At 36.6% G+C, this 20,836-nt stretch overlaps 2 protein-coding genes across 2 annotated transcripts in view; both read right to left on the bottom strand.

Annotated features, from left to right (window-relative positions):
* LOC110443453 overlaps positions 1-2,286 on the bottom strand; it is a 69,686-nt gene extending 67,400 nt beyond the window's left edge. Inside the window, exon 1 of the mRNA XM_021487675.1 lies at positions 2,093-2,286. Coding sequence (XP_021343350.1) covers positions 2,093-2,183 — 91 coding nt within the window. The 5' untranslated portion in view covers positions 2,184-2,286. The remainder of the gene's footprint in view (positions 1-2,092) is intronic.
* Positions 2,287-9,126: 6,840 nt separating this feature from the next.
* LOC110443444 (guanine nucleotide-binding protein-like 3 homolog) lies at positions 9,127-20,825 on the bottom strand. Its single transcript, XM_021487665.1, has 17 exons — positions 20,746-20,825; positions 18,694-18,746; positions 17,754-17,808; positions 17,413-17,495; positions 16,503-16,631; positions 16,196-16,279; positions 15,832-15,967; positions 15,263-15,366; positions 14,773-14,920; positions 14,344-14,431; positions 13,730-13,841; positions 13,244-13,309; positions 12,922-13,064; positions 11,520-11,656; positions 10,624-10,835; positions 9,643-9,889; positions 9,127-9,355 (listed from the first exon to the last, which is right to left on the bottom strand). The coding sequence occupies exons 1-17, from the start codon at positions 20,762-20,764 to the stop codon at positions 9,294-9,296; spliced, it is 1,878 nt and encodes a 625-aa protein (XP_021343340.1). The 5' UTR covers positions 20,765-20,825; the 3' UTR covers positions 9,127-9,293.
* Between the last annotated feature and the right edge of the window lie 11 nt (positions 20,826-20,836).

Consider the following 20,836-nt stretch of genomic DNA (forward strand, 5'->3'; position numbering starts at 1 on the left):
GGGCCCAATAGGGGAAACATAGCAAATTATTCTTTAAAATCCTTCTTCTTCTGTAGGAATGAAAGGATTTGGTCCATATTTGGTGTGGAGCATCCTTGGGTAAAGGGGAACCAATTTTGTATAAACGGTAGGTGTGGCCCCCCTGGGACCTGAGGGACGGGGCCCAATAGGGGAAATAGAAGTAAAACCTTTATAATCCTTCTTCTACCATATGGATTGAGGGATTTTATCCTAATTTAGTCCGGAGCATCCTAGGACAAAAGGGACTCAATTTCGTATAAACAGCGAGTGTGGCCCCCCCTGGGATAGAAGGGAGGGGCCCAATAGGGGAAACATAGCAAATTCTTCAAATACCTTCTTCTTCTGTACGAATGACAGGATTTTGTCCAAATTTGGTATGAAGCATAATTGGTTGAAGGGGAACCAATTTTGTATAAACGGTGTGTCTAACCCCCCTGGAGGCAGAGAGGCGGGGCCCAATAGGGGAAATAGAGGTAAAACCTTTAAAATCCTTCTTTTACCATAGGGACTTAGGGATTTTATCCTAATTTAGTCTGGAGCATCCTTGGGCCAAGGGGACTTAATTTTGTATATGCAGTGGGTGTGGTCTCCCAGTGGGCAAAAGGGCGGGGCCCAATAGGAGAAATAGAGGTAAAACCTTTTAAATCCTTCTTCGACCATCGAAATTTAGGGATTTTTTCCATATATAGTCTGGAGCATCTTTGGACCAAGGGGTCTCAATTTTGTATAATTGATGGGTATGACCCCCCTAGGGGCATAGGGGTGGGGCTCTGTTTGAAGTTTGTTCTCGCTATATCTCAAGTACTGGATGGATCTTTCTGAAATTTCATATGTACTTACAGCACCTACCATGGAGTGCTATATCTTTACTTCATACCAATTATTTTAAACATATTCAGGTGAGCGATACAGGCCCTCTGTGCCTCTTGTTTTAACATTGATGAGTAATAGTTAAGAAAAACCCAAGCGTAGGTAGACAAAAGTGTTAGTATAAACTAAATTACAACACATTTGACAGATCGTGACATTCCACAAGGGACGTGATTCAAGTAAACAACGATTGTAATAACGTTCAATAACAATGACAACGATTTGTTATAATAACACTAAATTATACACAATCATGAAATGGCTATTTACTATGAGTGCTGTCGGGGATGATGAGGCTGGAACGGTGGCTGGGAAAGATTATAATGGAAAACCATTTATTCTGCTCTAATTACTTTTTGAATAGGACAATGATGGAATTTAAACGACTTATCAGCTTTATATTGTGTATACCTAACTATCTCTGTCCGTTTGTCTATCAGTATGTTTGTCCCTGTTTGTCCGTCCGTCCCTCCGATTCTCTGTTAGTCTGTCTTTCTGTGTTTCTCCCAATAACACACCTCTTTCTTCTTCTTTTTGTCTTTCTCTCTTTTTCATGTAACTTTTCCTCTTTCTCTCTTTTTCATGTAACTTTTTCTCTTTCTCTATAATTTTATTGAAAGTGAAAGTTAAGTTAGCGATGCTGCATTTCAACAACTTTCTTTAAAATAAAAGGTCCCACAGATAAAAAAGAAAAGAAACATAGCAGGATCAACTGTATAAATGTTCTATTTATTTATAATATTATTCAAAGGTACACTGTTTCATACAGTTTATTTCTAGAACGAATATCGAATCAATCGTGATATAAGCAACATCGCGTTGTAACGGCCACGCATTTTTTGGAGGTTTTTACTCAAATATACGTCTTTATCCTCGTGAGGAAATAGCCGAGAATATGTGTAAAACAACCTTGATAAAAACACACTAAACCTAGAATTATTGTGAATGAAATAGTGATAGAATATATGCAATATTCGCTGCAAAATAAACAAGCTTCACTGGCAAATAACAAAATTATGTTACCATTTTATGACATTTCACAGATCTCTACATCAAACAAATTTGAGTGTCAAATATTAACACCAGACAATTTCCTTTTTGCGATGATGATATTTCAAGACAAAACAAAAAAACAAAAACAAACAAACATACTAAAACAAAATGCATATTTGAAACAAATGTTAAATTAAATACACCTTACCTGGTTCCTTTCCAGAGGCTACTATGTACGAAAGTCCACGTTTGGTGAGAACAAACGCCATAAATATCTGTATGGCGAAAGTCGACGACATCCTCAGTCGTCCGGTCACAATGTGATCTACACAGCTGCTACAGGGACGAAGGGCAGCATAAAGTCAGGTCATGGGTGTCTAGTATATATAGCATACATATATAGCAAACTCCAATCGGATCGTCCGCACAAATACACTATGAGTGCTAGGGTGAGATAAACACGGCATTAACATACATCGGATACCCAATCAATGGCGACGATTCAGTCATTCCATGAAAATCGAATATATATCATTTACATATATTTTCAACAGTGTGGATACCCAAGCAATGGGATATTCAAGCACCTGATTAATTTGTATTGTGTGTGCATACTCACAAAGTTGGCGTAAGATGTGTTATAGCAGAAATTGATTAGATATACCGTCTTATCCTTGTTTGTCTGAACAAACATTATCATCAAAAATAGTGGTAAATCTATACAAAGGATGTGCTTCCAATAGATTATAAACGGGTTCATCGATTATTAAATAGGATAGGAGGGGATTCACGGAACATTAGCGCGGGGTCAAATTCTTTTATAAACATCTACGACATAATGATTCTTTTAAGAAAGCTGATAAGAGCCAAAATCGTTGTGGGAAACACAATTCTGTTTAACATATTTTTCAAAATGCGTTGTTGCGAGAAAATGTCGGAATTATGAGTTCCAATATTTATTACAGCTATGTAAACTGTGAAGGACATTTTGCAGAGCATTGCAGTGATCAAAAGACATGGGGAAGACCAACATCACATTGCTGCTATAATGCTAAAGGAAATGGAAAAGGGAGTTCAAAAGTGGTGTATGCATGTTCCATAAAGAGTTTATCAGAAGCTGTAAAGAATATGAGTGTTAATATACAGCAATACCTATATCTTTCATGGCTTCCCTTACTTCAATGATGACGTAATTTCACGACGTACTTGACATATAAAGGTACCCCAGCATAGTGGAAATTATTGTTTTATAAATAGTAAAGACCTATTTTGAAAATGACAAAATAGCAAAGCAGCGAACTGCAATTTGGGATTCTGACTTTTGTACCCCTGAATACTTACCATTACCTGTGGAAGGCAAGTGCGGCATTTAATAATTTGTAATGATTATTGACATGTTCGGTTTGTTTTAGGCTAGGTAGCTGGTACACACATGGCCATCCTCGACACCCAGGCGTTGCCAACGATCACTTACCGTTTCTGCACCCCTGCAATAGGTCATGACCAAATCCAAGGCATACGATTAGCTATTTGATTTGTTTCATGTACAAAAAGACTGAAAATTCGCTGAACTGTTACCTAGCTGTCATTACAGAGAAGCGATTATTACTTTCAATCTGGCAGGTTCAGAGCCTTTGGTTTCGTCATGGCATATTCCACGGGTGCAAAGAGTGAAATAGGTTGTAACCCCTGAATTTCGCGGCTGAAATTTCCTTGATTTTCATTGACTTGACAAAATGAGACTCTCTTGATGTTTCCTTATTTTGACAGAAAACATCATGATAGGTGCCATGCATATTGTGAGCCCGCGTTTTTTTTTTATTATTTTCCCCTTTTTGTCGGTTCCCTTTGGTTTCCCTTTATATCGATACCAATTCCGTACCCCACTCCACCATGTTTTTCCCTTATACTACCCGGACAATAACGCAACGTTCTCCCGGTCATAATGTTACAAGTTTCTTCGATATACATATGAATATTCATGAGGCTGCTATTGCACAATCGTTGAATATGACTCAGGCAAACAGAGATTATGGCGGCCATAATAAATTTCGAGTTACTCTGAAGAGGTAAATACATTTTTTTCGCATGATTAATCAATAAAAGACATATCATTGTCTCATACAAACTGCAATATAAGTTCTACCTGGGTCTCCCTGCTGTGCCAGATTTGGGTCTATGTACAGAGAGATTCGCTTGGTTTGGTTTGGTTCAGAGATATGCATGTGCTTGATAAGCTCGGTACAGATTTCGTTACAAAACAAAATATGCATGCAAACTTTTGGTTCAACAATTGAACTGAACCATGTATCAATCCCTGAAATGGTAGTGTTATATTCTAATACAAAATTACAGGTTGTATATTACCGAAATACATTTCGCAATAACGTTGACACATTAGAGCACCATGATTCAGCATCACTGACTTCTAGTATAACAAGTTTTTATTATTGTTGATGACGTGATGTTTAATTGCCTATTAGTATTAAATGATAACCTGGTGCCGGAATAGATCAGGTTAGAGATATTATGCCTATAGGACACGTATATTGATATACATGTTTCCATGTATAATATTCTGTCTTTGCGTATTGCAGAGTTATCTTCTCTTGGGAGTAGGTATTGATTTTTACGTCACTTGTTTGTGAGAGGAACGTCATCAATTTTTGAGAAAACGACGTAATTTTCTCACACAAACCAATGACGTAACAATCAATACCTGCTCCCAAGAGAAGATAGCTCTGCAATACGCAAAGACGGAATACACGTATATCTGACACATTGATATATACGTCAATATTAATGTATTCCGTAACTCTAAAGCTATTTTCTCTTACTGATTTCGCAATAAATTGTAATTATCTTATGTCATCTTGTCATTGGAACGCGGTGGCCGAGGCGTCTGACCGTTTACGATCACTAGCCCTCCACTACCGCGTCACGGGTTCGAGGCCTACGTTGGGCAGTCGCCAGGTACTGGTCGCGGGTCGGTGGTTTTTCTCCGGGTACTCCGTTTTCCTTCACCGTCAAATCCTGGAACGTCGTTAAATGACCAAAACTGTAAATATTAGACGTAAATCAATTACAAACCAAATCACACAGTTGTCACACCTGATGACTTTTTGTTACTAACGCAAGTGTGTCTGATTGTATGAATAAAAAAATGTTTGTTTGAGTGAAAATCTTGAAATCGTAAACTACAGTCTGGCCTATGTGGAATAGGGAAGAAGCAAAAACGCAAGCAGACAATGCTATGAAATAACTAATCTCGTGTCCTGGGGGTGGGGTGTCAAGATCGAGTTCGGAATTCAAGGTCGTCACCTAATAAAACATTTTTACCAAAATAAAGGGGAAACATCATGAGCTGTTACTACGGAATAGAAAAAAACAGAAATCCCTGCACCACATGTGGCCCCTGTTAGTACACCCCATGTCAAATGTTGGAACATGTAAAAGTCACTAACTATCCAAACATGTTAGGTCATTAAAGAGAAGAAAAAAAACTGCCATCGCGCTCGTCATCAGTGAATTAAGGCGTAAACTGGGACTTGTTCGTTTATGTGGAACAACCGGTTCGTCTGTTTTGAAATTAATATTTTCATGTATACATCTTGGCGGACCTGCAAAGGTTTATGCAGGCCTTACAAGGCTTTGTCAGGGCTGGCCTGAAACCAGCATCAGGTTACTAGGTCCGACCTTATCTCAAGGCTGGACGGAAGGACAAACAGACCATCACGTAGTGGCTTGATGAACGAGGTTTGAAGTAGTCGGCAAACAAGAAGACGACCGCGTAAAACTTTTTATGATAGATTAAGGCCTCTCATTACGGTCAACACGACGCTCCACAGAAATTTGTGATTGTTTTAATAATAATATACATTTGATATAGCGCCTATCTATCTAGATTAAGCCTCTCTAAAGCGCTTTACAGTACATAGATATACAATTTATACAATCAGCAAATCCATTCATCAATACAATGTTTTGAGGAATTCGCAGGATCCACCTCACTTGAATGCTACAGAACAGATACCCCAACATCCACCCCAGATCATTTATACTCCACCTGGGTTGTTGGAGTTGTGTGGGCTGGAGAAAAACGCTTTCTCTGAATATTCCATGCGTACGACGGATTTGGGGATCGAACCCCGGCCGCCTGCGTGGAAGGGCGGATTGTTAACCACTCGATCAATCAGACCCGTTTTAAGCATATTCTGGATTTTAGATGTAAATTCTAGCAGAGGTTTGTTCTTGGTGACAAATGTGGTGCAACTAGTTCTTCTATTAGATAAAGGTACAGATAAAATGTCATTTTTTTCAATTCTTAAAAAGAACTTCTGGTTGAGTGTCAATGTGTTTAAAGTCTTCCTTTTACATGGCAAGATTAATGGTTTGTATTTTAAATGATAGTTTTATGTTTGCTCCTGCAAATAAAAACATCTTTAACAAACCAGCACACAGAATGTAGACTTGTTCGATAGAACAAATTATTCGAGTACAGACAATATCTCAGTTTCATCAGCAAAGTAACGAGTTATCTAACTCGGACGCGTAATAAACCTTTCTTTAATGTTGATTTTGTACTTCCGGTTAAATTCTACATGACATGATGCTAATGAAGGAGACCCGTTCAATTATTCATCTATATTAAATTTTGAACCACTCAGAAATTCCTTGTCATGCCTAAGGTATATGTACTGCGAATTAGCTGTTAACCCATCCTCGATACTCCAGGGGTTACGCTCACTTACGCTCTCTGCAGCCCTGGAATACGTCATAGCGAAATCGAAGGCTCAGAGTGCACCACCTGGTGGATGAGACGGGAAGACTAGTTTGATCATTTGATGTACATCAAAAGAATTTCGCGGTCCCGTCATGGTAAAATTGACTGGCATGGAAGTCGGGTGTCGCTCCAGCCTATGAATTGGTCAAGGTGTTTTTTTACCCGAGACCAATCAAATATCTAGCCGCGTGCCTTCAATTTTGCTCTGACATATCCCTGTGGTGTAGAGAGCGAAATTGAGCAACGTCCTATTATTTCAGAACGTTTATCTCCTTGCATGTAATGTACCGGTATACGAGAGTGCCAGAGGCGGGATGTTGGTGTATTCGACACAAGCATTCATCCATCTAGATAAGTGTATTATAAACCGATATTTTAACTTAGCTATAAATATTCTGTTTTTGATTGTTAACCAAAAAACAAACAAAAAAAGTTCATTCTATATCAAAAGAAAAATTGTGTAATATAAGATTCGCCGAGACGCCAGATGGACGACTTCCCTTTTAGTATTTTGCCTTACAAATGCGATGGGCCGATAAATACAATCCAAAAAATCATTTTCCTGTCAGCTACATCTACATTTATAATCTAAATTCTAATGTAGGTGGTAATACATTCGGATATCTATTGTGAAATGTACGAACATCTTCACTCCTTGCAGGTCGGGGGAAAAGAATATACCTACTGTTATCCACTGCATATTGAAAGAGGTGCAAGAAATGTGGGAACTCCCTGAGTGGATTAACTTGTATGCCTTCTACTTGGGGACACAAAAGTGACATAAATAAATATGCTGCACTAATTGAGATTTTTCTATTTTCTCTCCACTTCTTAACAGATTTTTTCGTCTCGCAGTGCCTTGTTGAACGTTTGCCCAGGTGAGAAAGGCAATAGGTTCTGTCCCCGGGACGGAATCTACCAAAATCCTCAAAAGTGATAGTTACTAATTCCCTTCAAAGCATTTAAGGTAAACTCGTTGTCAGACTCATGTGACCAGGTGTAGTGCTGTGCTGGGTGTCTTCGGCATGGCATTTCAGTGAGATAGCACTTAATTCACCATCAAATCCGCGCTATCGCTAATAGGCAAATACACCACGATACCGCCTCCAGCACGTACACGCTGTTACACAAACCGGACGCGCGTCCTCTAGGCGACTTAACTATTACTTACTAGGGCTATAAACCCAATAAAACCCCAACCAAACCGAAAGACGTAATTACGGTGATGCTTCACACGAACACTGGCTGAAGCATCCATTTATAAGTCATTGATTGCAAGATAAATCAGTCAGTATGCCCGCATCCAAAGACCGTTTAGATAACTAACACTAAACGTACGGTGAAGTAAGAATTAACGATACTGTGGGAATTATCTAGATGAGTTCACGTTTAATTATTTATAATATTGTTTATATATCAATATACATGTATCATAAGTAATTACACCCGAGCTAGCTAGCAGAGACCGACTAATAAGTACGTGTAGGTCATACCAGTGCAATATGAATTTCCTCTTGATTAGCTCATTGTCGAAAGGAAATTCACACTTTCTTGTTGATAATAAATGTAGAAAAGGCGTGCTAAAATCGATGGCAAGTCATATTTTCGTTAAATACAAAATTGATTTATTGCTGGTCCTAAGAGATATTTTCCCAGGAGACAATGTCAGTGTGAGGTCCTCTGGCCTGATAACAGGAATTAACTAAAGGCAGTGTCTGTTTATCTTTAACGGTCCAGAGCTAGAGTTTCACGGCAATGTTCAAATACAGTGTCCCAGTCATGATCCACGTAGTTACATTTTAGTGGCCAATTCAAGGGGTCACATCTCGGTGGTTAATCCTCGATTGTTTTGGAAGCTTCAGTACCCCCTCCCAAACCTTTCAGTTCTCTTTTTCTTGTTAAAAATGTGTTTTCAGTTTTTCTATTCATAAGGAACAAATTGGATCCAGAATTGTATGTTTGTGAGGGAGTATTACAGTATTTGCATATTACAATCACAATGAATACATCAGGTCAACTCCTTTATCACACGAACCAGCAATTATCATTAAAATCAAATTTGTACCCAGAGCTTCTTAGATTATATCTAGAAAATCAAAACATCGGTTCGTCATTGAGTGTAATTGGTAATTAGGTGCCAGTGAATATTTTCATCAACTGATCACAACTTAGGGCATGGATAAGTCAGGACCAGCAAACACAATCTTAATATAGTGTATTGTAGTTTGGTTTGGTTGTGCTTTACTTCCTATTAACAGGTATGGCCATTGAAGGACAAGCCAGGTTTCGATGGTCGAGGAAAACCAGAGTGCCTGAAGGAAAAACCATCCACCTGTGGCTTACCCCTGTAGGCCTCAAACCCTTGGTGGAGAGCTGGTGGTCGTAGATGGTCAGACGCCTGAACTGCATATTCTGGCTTGGAAGCCAGGCACATAATTATATAAAACATGACAATCAAAAAGGTGGTTTAAGTTTAATATACTGGTAAAGTTCACAAGTTTCACAAGTAGATCCTCTCTCGCCAAAGGTAGATAACAGTCTCAGTGGTGACAGAAATATCAGATATAGACAGCAATAACAGTCTTTCCTATCTATTCCAACACTTGTTCTAGTTGTCCTCGGACGTCTAATCCATACCAATACTGAATGCTTCTGTCATTGCAGTAGAAAGATCTCCAGCCACTTTATCTATCAAAAAGGGAAAAAATGATTTAAATAGAACATTTGATACATTCTCTGTAGATCAATACAAAAGTATATTATCTGTGACATATTGCTACATGTTCAGTCCATCAGTAAAACTTTTTTGCCAATTAATTAGAATCTTTCACATATTGACAATCAATTAAAATAGTTTCACTACCTGTTGGCATTAACTGTTTGGAGGCAGATTTTTTTTTAAACAAACTATTTCATCACACAAGACATTTTTGATTGTTTATAAAATATATTCTATACACCAACACACAACTAACCTGCTCTTTTCCTTTGTTTCTTCATCTTTTTGAAGTCTTGTTTCCTTTGCTTGTTGAGTTGTAATAGTCCATTATTGAGTTTCTCTTGTGCCGCTTTCCTATCGCCTTTGGATCTCTTGGCTTTGACCTTCAATTTGTGTTTCTCAGCTGACCCTCCGACAGTTTTCATCTCCACTGATCCTTGTCCTTTCTTTGGGGTCCTACCTCCTTTCTTTTTAGCGTCAATAGAGACTGTCATCTGGTTCATCTGAAAACAAAAAGGAATGCATACAATTGCTATAAAGCCCAAACTTCATCTGGCCCTGTCAGCACTTCAAAACTCTCCCATACCAAATGGTGCCAGAGAATTCGTTATATATTTTCATATAGTAGTGCCCTCTGGCCCCACACCAGAAATATATCTGTTGAAATATCTTAGTCTGGTGTCAGGACCAGAGGATCTCAGGCTAACAAACTATACTGAACAATCCTTTTGATCAAAACTGACCTTCTACAGGTACACAAAAGTTAGACTTAGACAAGGATCACCTGGGATGTAGATCAATTATTGCTGACCTCAGTGATGATGGTATATGTAGATATATATAGTCTACACCGACATTAGTCTACACGGACATTCACTCAATAACCAATGTTCCCACAAACTGGAGTTATCAACTCATAATCTGCGCATAGAACGTGACAAATTTCCATGATGTTGCCAACAGTTCATGTGAGGGGGTCTATGCAAATTTCCCATGAACGAGATACAATTGTGTGACGTCATCAACAGTAGATGTGGGCAGGGTTAACCAAAACTTTTATTGAACCAACTACACGTTAAAATTACAATCTGTATCCCTTGATCTTACTGATTAATACAATAGTTATGAAACATTCACAGAAAACCAAAAGTAAATTAAAATATTTAAATCCTGATATAAATTTGTTTTACCATACTGTTTATAGAAAGATATTAACTGTGACATTCGAATAACTAACCATATCATCTTCATCTTCTTCCTCATCTTTTTCTAGGTCAGAACCCTCCATGTTCTCTTCATCCTCATCATCATCAAACTCATAATCCTCCTCCTCCTCCTCCTCACTGTCAATCTTTGTGTCCAAGGCCTCAAGGTCAGACTCTGACATAATGACCTTGGCTGCCCCCAGGGAATCCACCAGCATGTGTTTATGACTCCGGGTCTCTAACCCTAGAAAAGGATGTCGTTTATTTGTATATTGTTGTGATTGAAATTCCTATTCATTTAATCCTTATTCTCTAATTGCCCTGGATACCTTTTGGTATCTATCAATGTGAGAGGGCTTTAACCGAACAAACCAGTACACTGGGCCGAATAAGTTGCTTTTTTAACTAGAACAGAGGTTTTTATATTGTAACAACAGGACTTCAAATATGCTACATAATGGCACATACTTGTATCAATTAATGAACTAGGATAACTTTGTCATTCTCTTTTCACTTCTAAAATATCCTTATCCTATGAAATACAATTTGATCACACCAGCAACAATCCGACAACATTGTGAATTTACAGTGAAAGGCGAAACTGAAGGAGTTTTTAATAGTTTTTATAAAATATTTTTGTGACAAATTGTTACCACAAATAGGTAAAGCATACAAACAAAGGAATATTAAACTGACAGATTCTAGCTGAATTTAATGATACTGAATGTAGGTTGTTTCATAAAAGTTTTTTTTAAATAAGAACTGTTAAGATATTTCTCAGCATCCATATCAAATGTTGTAAACCTACAGCCATTAGCCATCACAACCTCATTCCATTATTATGAAAGAGTTTAAGAAAACAACTTTGTGACAGTTTACATTTTTTTTCCACAAAATCCTTCAAAAAATGTACAATCATTATTGCTACCTTGAAGATTCTTTTGTTCCTGTGATAATAGATCGTCCAAACAGAATTCCTTGCCCATTTTCGTGACAAATTCAGCGCTGATGTGGGTTGGAAGGGTGTGCTGCTCCGGAGGCTGTGTGTAGTATGTGATCCGTCCACTGTAACGATAAATGTCAGATCTAGAGTGGTAAAACATGCCCAGTGAAAACAGTAACGCCTTTTTCTTCTCTGTTAATGTCTTACAGAAAGAATAAGACAGATTTGCATGTATATAAAAAAAATAGCCGAGCTATCTAACATTATTACTGTACAGTTGTGATTGGCAATCGGTCAAATATCATAATCGATAATGGGTTTGTAATCAGAGCAGTAAACTGATCGATGACCAATTGCATGATCGGTTTATAATATTAAAGGACTGAATACCCAAATATAGTAAGAACACTACTATAACATTGACAGACAGCTGATAACAACTATACATTTGATTTCTTCTATAATGAATGGATTTCAAGCAACGTTTATGCAGTTTATCAATCATATAGTACAACCCATCAGAATGTGACTTTCAATGCATCCTTCAAGTTTAAGACATTTAACACTTTGATTTCAATGATGAACCGATCATATCGATTATGGAATTTGTAATCAATAATCGGTATCAGAATCGAAAAGGTCAAGCTGATCGATTTTCGATTATAATTGATCATAAGCACATCATTACTGTACAGTATTACAAACTCACAACAAACTCGAGTAATACCAGGGAGTAGTAGCCTGCCTGGTCCCAAATGCTTTTAATAATTTGTTATCTCAAATACCTGTACTTTTCAAGGAATAGCCTTCTATTTTAGTCAGGTGTTTTTTATAATAACTCCAGTTGAGCATGTGTAAAATGAATAGATGGCTATTCCTTATAATTACAGTACTTTTCTGTGAAGGTTTCACAACTATTTCATTCATTAGTCAAATCAGGGGAAACCACTTTCATTTTCAAAACTTATTAACATGTGATCGGTTCAATAAAAGTAACAGCCTGAAATTTGCATAAGCCTTGGTTCACTCTGCTCACATCTACTTTTGATGACGTGACATAATTATGTCTTGTTTGCAGGAAATTGGCATAGCTATGCCCACTTGTATTTTATCAATGTTAGTAACATTGTTACTGAAACTGACATCTGCTATAATCGGATAGCTCAAATACTATATTGTTTATCTCAAAAATACATTCTCAATGGTATATTTTTGAGAAAAAAAACAAATCAAATTTATTATCAAATACTTCAAAATACAATTTGAATCATATTTTTTCAAAACTTAATCATTCATTTTTTCACATTCATAATGTTGTAATCAAGATTTTCAGTCGGTACTAAATACCTCAGAAGTATATATTTGTAAGACAGGTCAGCCATCTTACCATGTCCAATCGTGTAATACGGTTTTAGCAGCTTTGCCTACATCAGGTATTCCCCCTTTTTTTAGTTTCCCGAATCGTTTTGCCAATAGAGCCAAGAAGTCGTTGACGTTGCTGTAATCTGGCACTCGGTAATGGATCATCAACTGAAATAGCAGACATGAAACACTACACATCACGGGTATAAAAGGAAATAATAGACATTCTGTATAAAGCTAGTTTTTTCATTATTCTCGATATATTTTTATAAATTGTGTTACAACCAGTTGATATTACGGATTTGTGGTCACAAATACACACATTACAATAGTAGAAGAAAATGAACCTGTTCTTTAGAGCAACGCTTCAATATGGCTTCCACTGGCCCCACAGGATCTGCTAGGCTTTCCAACTGTAACATTGACAAAAATATGGATAAACAAACCATAGCAAAATCTTTCCAGTATAAAATACAGCTCCTTCATACTGTATTTAATACTGTATTTCAAACTCTACAGAGAAATCGAGTAATTTAATGTGTTTACTAACATTTATATTAGATTAAAAGTGCATTTACAGAACTGATTACATCATTTCAGTTTATCCAGAAGTTTACATCCTACGGTAATTTGTCTGAAAAATAGCTTGAAACTGATATTTGTGGGTTACATGGATTACTAAGACCCTATAGAAAGCTGGAAATGGCATCTATTTATCAGAACAAAAGAACAAATGTCATTATCATATTAAAAATTAGCTTTTAGATAATAGTTCGACTGTTTTTATCTAATAATACAGATTTTATGATATTGTATATCTGTGTATGTCTAACCTTGACACAATTCCTCAATATCACAGACATGTCGCTAGCTCCCGTCGCCATGACAACCCCAGGACTGTCCAGCAGATTTATATATTTGTCTAAATGTACCTCTTGCATGGCTCTGCAAACAAGACAAAGGGAGGTTACACAATCACACCGGAAACTTTGTACATGTATTATTGTTTTATCTTTGTTTGTTTGTTTGTGTTTTACGTCCTATTAACAGCTATGGTCATTGAAGAACGTGCCAGGTTTTGGTGGTTGAGGAAAGCCGGAGTTACCGGAGAAAAACCACCAACCTACATTCCAGTACCTTGTTTTATTTATCGAAGAGCATTGAAAATCAAAATATATAACACTGTGAAAACAAGTACAAACTTTTGTTTGTGGCTTAAGTACAATTAATATGACAATGATAACACATGCATTATGAAATAGACAATCTTCATCATACATGTAGCAGAACTGGACTAATCGATGACAGGTCAAAAGGTAGCTCAATTAGCTAAACACCTGTCTAAAACTTTAGAGTCTCTCAATAAAAATCTCAGTAGAGTCGCTCAGTATAGACCCAATCAACCAGAAACATTGGAATAAAGACCTGGATGGTTGGGATGTATTACCTAGTAATTCCTGGCTGTGATCCCACGTTACAGGCCTTACATCTCTTCAGACTGTTTATTATACTGCTCTTCCCAGTGTTAGGGAAGCCTGAAACAGAAATCAACACCTTAAACATCCCCCAAATAAAAGGCTGCAATCATTTTCTCACTTTAGCCATTATGATTTGATGCTGAAGTATTTACCATAACTATTTACTAATATACTTGAAATGATTTGGTTTGAGATTTAACTTTTACTCGTAGACATTAATATACAACCTTAAGAGACATTGGCAGAATATGGTTGCCATAATACTATTTTCTGGCCACACCCACTCATCTGATCCCTTTGTTCAGACTTATATCAACCTGCCCGCTGGTGTGATTGTCTTTATCACATATACTGATCACTGAATAAAAACTGCCAGTACAGCTGTTATGATCACTTACCAACCACGCCCACTCGTATGGCTGTCTTGATGTCTCGACTTCGACAGTAGTTGCCCAGCAGCTTCATCAAGATGTCGGCTCCTATACAGTGACTGGACTTGAGAAGGTCACCACTCACCGTGGCTAAGCTAGTCACTTTTTTCTGACTCTGTAGGTCATAAAAGTCAAAAGTTATGTTTTGTTTTCAAAAATAAGTCGTCAGAACATGAACACATTGTCAGAATCACTTCACTGATCATGTGTGATAACATTTGTATAAATAGACATCATCCGATTCGCTTAGTAACTTGTGAGAGAAAGCTGACTAAGTAAGCGCTTAAAGGACTCTACGTAGGAAAATTAGCCAGACTTATGTTGGGTGGTTTTTTTTTAAATTTTACAATTTTATGAAGAGGATAATACATGTTGATTGAATGAAGTATTGGTACAAGGCCAAAAGCTTATTTTGTACATGATCCGTTGATAAAAGATTTGTGCTGGCTCTCCTTACCAGGTTCTCTGCCTGTGTCTGTGTGGATGCCTTAAAGGCCACTGTGGGGAACTCATTCCGTAGGTGAGTCAGCCAAGCCTCAACATTCTCACGTGGAACAAGGTCTGAAAGACACCAGAACAGCAAATTAATCATCACCATTGTAACCTGACTAACTTATATTTTCTATTACTACCTTGAGGTCAATTGATTTGATGACAGCTTTATATAGACAACTCAAGATCTATTTGTCATTAATGTAGCCATGGATTTCCATTCCTGTTTGTAAGATTTTCTTGAAATGGTTTCACTTTGTGACTATAAACAGATAGAAAAATATAATTAGATCAAGATGACATTCCTGGCTGTTAAATCTTTTTGAACTCTCTTAACTAAAATAACTAGACACAGATAAACTAATTTACCATGACAGTAACTAAACATGTATTGACCTTCCTGCTTTTTCATAATTATCTGATACCTGGACCAGTTTCTATGGGTCCTGTCGTAGTTTCTTTTATTACACATACATTGGTTCCCGTTACAATTTCTAAGTTAACTTAAATGCCACTACCTATTACAGTAACTACCTATTTTATTGAGAACCAGCACTAGGCGTTTGTTGGCTCCACTGCTGATGATTGCCTCCTCCATCTCGGCACACCTACTCCCCAAAGGGTCCCGTGCATCCAGTACCTCCAGTACCACGTCCGCAACATCCACTACCTGGAGGTCAGAGCCATTAAAAAATATATATATCAATAAAAGAAATAATACCCAAAGAGATATCGTAAACTCAATAAAAGCCATTTCTCTCAGGACCATACTTAAGGAGTAGAGTTATACTAGTTCAAACTAAGTTGTTAAGTCATGAAGAATTCGAAATAAAACTGAAGTTATGAGATTCTTAAGTTGTAGTTTTGTCTTCTGTTCTAATTTAAAGGAATTTCCTACCTTTCTGAATTCTTTGTAAAACGCCTTAAGAGAAGTCTCCACTGCTTTTCCTGAGGCTTTGCCATTATCTTCTGTCACTGTTTTCTGAAATCAAATTTAGATTGGATGTTAAAACTTCATGACATTATGACTGCTACATCAACAGCCATTATTTTGGCAAATAAAAGTCCACAGTGCTATTCCTTTAGCCTGAACACAAAGGAACTGATATTACTGATATTATCTGAATTTTACTATATATTGTTTTTCACCTGATTAATAAATATGTATACAATGGCTGCTTTCTGGTTCAAGAGAATAACCTTACCTTCTTTTCAAACTCCCCACCCCTTTTCTGTGCATCTTTTAGCATTCCTTCTAAATTTCTCTTCTTTGCTAAATTCCTTGCTCTATCCTTCTTCCGCTTTTGTTTCTTTTTTTCTTGTTCTTCTTCTAGCTGAAAACAGAAACATAAAGCATAACAAAGATGTTTCCATGACTACATATAAACTAACTGATACTTCTATGAAGTAGTCCAGTTTGGAGAATATAACAGAGCAGAACTTCGTTGCTTACCATTCTTATATTTACATTCAAACAAAGAAGAAAATTCAATTTTATCTTTCTGCAAGGTTTAATTTTGATAATAAAACTCTTTCAGCAAACTGCTTTACCAAATGATGTAACAGTATTTTTGGAAGCAACAAGGCAAGCTATTAGCCAGCCACCTGTCTTTTGGACGGACAGTTTTCTTAAAAAGGCCCACTTAGACAGGCAACTTCTCACTACATATCCTTACTATTTAACTTAATTTTGGACCAGCAGTTTTGTCAAAATGGGCTAAATATCAGCTTTTTGGACATGTAAGTTTGCAATCCTGGCTAAAAGACTGGAAAAGGTTCATGTTATGTATGGTTACTTTTGTTGTCAGGCAATGAACTTCGATCAGAAACCTTTCAGGAATTTTAACAATTTGAGATTTGACATCAGTGGTCCCCGATTACTCTACCAAAATGATGGAAACACACAAACAGTTTATGATTGGAAAACACTCTCATGTAGAAGTGACTGCTAGTTTATAACAATAGTTTTGGTCGGGAGGTTTATCTAAGGACTGTGTAATGAAAAAAAGTAAAGATATCAATATGCTATAGATAGCATTTTAAATTATGAAATATCACACTGTAAGCAAAATGACAATTGTACCATGAGTTTACTAGTACCCTAATAAATCTTACCCTTTGTTTCCTTTCCTGTGCTTCCTTTAGGACACTTTCTTTAAACGGCAAACTGTTTGGGATCCCTGGATCCTTTTTCATCTCTGATAAAATAAAGTAACTTGACCATACATACATATCCTGGGTACATGCAAAATCACTTTAAATTAAGCATTAACTTTAATTTGATTTCAAAAATATTTTGGATTACAATTAATTGCGAATATATTTTGGTTTGTCATCACCGTTACTTTTAATTATTACTAGTAAATTTAAAAGATTGACAATCTGATAAATGGTCACAATTCACAAGAAAAAGGTGAGAATTTATTCATATAAATATACATGTATACAGTACTTACTTTTGCTGCCATTTTTCCTTTCTAACTTTTTCACTTTCTTCTTGTGCTGTCTAACCTAAAATTAGTGAAGTACCTTTACCATACACATTCTTCATGTTCTAGTAAAGTTTTCTTGGTAAAAGAATTTAAGCATCCAGATATCATTTGAATAATTTGATTTAACACACCGGTGTAAAAGATGTGCATTGATTAGGTTGCCTCACAAGCGCAGCTGTAGGGAATTTCCCTTCAGCTCAGCGGTAGAGCATCGGGCTGGAGAGCCAAAGGTCGCGGTTCGGTCCCAATGACGGCACTATCTTTATCACTATTCCTCGTCCTACTACAAACTGGTGCCATTGACCCTCCCGGTTTAAGGTACGAGAACCCTTAGCGGGGAGCAAAAGAACCTGGGTTGGTGATTGAAAAAGGGGGGAATAGTGTAAAAGATGTGCATTGATTAGATTGCCTTACAAGCGTCAGTTGTAGGGAATTTCCCTTTAACTCAGCGGTAGAGCTCCGGGCGCAAGTGTCAAGGGTTGCCGGTTCGAGCTCCAATGACGGCATGATCTATATCACTATTCCTCGTCCTACTACACCGGTATATTTACAATTTTTTCCTGCCACAAACCTATTACTAGTCCAATGTATTTCCACTAATTAAGAGAAGCAGATAGATATCAATATTCTCCAGTATCATATAGGGGATTATTGGTTGCTAATATTAGTAGCAAGATATTGATTTTGTCATGGTTTACAATCACTAGGTATATCACTAGGGACAAGGAACCAAGATGAGATTTGCATGTTAAGAATTTAAAATTTTCTAGAAGTGCTAGCTTTGGTTTAATTCTTTATATGAGATTTGCAGGCAAAACATTTCAAAAATTCTTCATATACAACTCTTTACAGACAGACCCTTGTTTTGTTGGCGTGGGTTTTTTTCCATTTTTTTTCAACTTACTTTTTTCTCAACTTTGTATCTAGTTTTGGCAGACACTCTCTTACTTGCTTTCCCTGTATGAAATATAAATACATATTAAAAACGGAAATGTCTTTATGACATATATAGGAAACACATGTCAATACAAGCTCACTTTCATGTTGATCTCGCGTCTATCACATACTACGTACGTAAACATGTGATTGATAACCTCCTGAATTATTTCAATATTTATTGCTAAAGTATCATAAAAATAGTGTGTACTGTTTTGATTTATTTTCCTATGAGTGGATTTGAAGAGGATGTGTTGATGGTCACCGCTTCTATTATAAGCATATTTTTTATAATCCCTTTTCGGTCAAATCAGTGTGTAGTTCGAATTCTAACACCTACAGTGCAATAGGGCTTCATGCCACGTGCTGGTGAGTGAAAACAACACGGTCACTCGATCGTGACTGCAAATAATTTCAATTAAATTTCAGTAGAGCTATTGTTAATCTAATCACAGAGAGAGTGCTAGCTAAGGTGTTAGGTCGTTTCGGGACATGTCAAAAGTCGTTTAGGGATTTTTCATTTTTTTGTATGTTCTGTACATACCATTGTCTTTTTTCCTTAAACATATTTTAATGTCAACTAAATGTAAACAATCGATTGGATACAAATTATTACAACTTATCATAGACTTCTTCCTTCATACATTTACCATTTCATGATTTTAATGACTCATGAATAAATATATATAATACAAGAGACAAGAAGCTTTATTTAGTGTCGTATATATAATATTCATACAGACACAAATACACAACGTAAAAACATTGTTCAAATTATATTGCTGGATTTGATGAATTAATTCACATGTATAAAATACATTCTACCTGTTTCATGTTTTTTACTTTCATGAAATTTAATTTCAATATAGCAAAATCAAAATGCTTAAAACATTGTTAGAATCAATGTTAATTAATTCGTCTCTTATTGTCCATAACAATAACGGAGAATAAAGTGAATTGAAAACATAACTTTACAATATCAAACAAGGAATTCCTCTATATAGTTCCTCTATATCTGTATTAAGTAATGAGATTAGTTTCATCAGGAAACAACATACTGTCAGTTGGGTAAATGTTGGTAGGTATCCCCTTAAGCATTAGCAATCTGTTAAACACGATAATGATCACAAGCACGGGTAGGCCATATGATACAGGTCATAGACCATACTTGTGTATTTACATGACTTTTTATGAAACGGGAGTGAAATGTTATTGATAAGTGAAAATTGTATATATCCCGAAACAACTTAATCGATTAAGTCCCGAAACGACTTTGGGACTCCCGAAACGACTCGTTACCGAAACGACTAGCATTCCTAGCTAATTACTGTGTTGTGTCCACTGTGGTGTTGAGAAGTGTCAATATTTTCACCTGAAGCATGGCAATCATATTAGCCTTTTGAAAAGAGTAAGATATAAAGGTACTGATCTGTTACTTTTTTTTTTTTACTGTTTTGCATTGGGCAATCCAATCTACAGATATACTTATAAATTACAAAAGATGACAAAATTTAAGTCTGTCCAATTCTGTTTTAGTTGTCGTAGAACTTAGTTCCTAGGCTACACTTGGTCTTGTAACAAATTTATAAAAATATATACCAACACGCATAAGCGCTTGTATTTTTTTCACTTATTTGTAGCCCGAGTTTCCTCTGGCCCTGACACCTGCAGTCTTAGACATTTTGACTGATCAGCTGATAGATGTCTGGTCTCACAACATCGTTTATTGATGCCCATGATATGTATAAAAAGTTTCATTAGTTTGTGAATGTTTATACGGTAGGACTACAATTACATTTAAAACTGATATTGGTAATCTTTCCAGGACCTAGTGTATCAGAATATACATGTTTATAAACATATTATATGGTATGGTGTTGACCAGTTGTCGATCTAGTCTTGTTGATACGCAGGCATCATCAAATCGGTGAAGATAAAAATGGGATACATTACGACGGCGTGTATCATAAATATACGGCGTTGTTATCAAGTGAATTAAATAATGGATGTGTTTACTTACTCATATATAAGTTCGCCATCGTATAAATCTGTCCCTTTCACCACAACCACCACGTGAATTTTTAAGAGGAAGTACTGAAGGTATGTGTAAA

Source organism: Mizuhopecten yessoensis, unplaced genomic scaffold (assembly GCF_002113885.1).
Source record: "Mizuhopecten yessoensis strain PY_sf001 unplaced genomic scaffold, ASM211388v2 scaffold716345, whole genome shotgun sequence".
Lineage (NCBI taxonomy): Eukaryota > Metazoa > Mollusca > Bivalvia > Pectinida > Pectinidae > Mizuhopecten > Mizuhopecten yessoensis.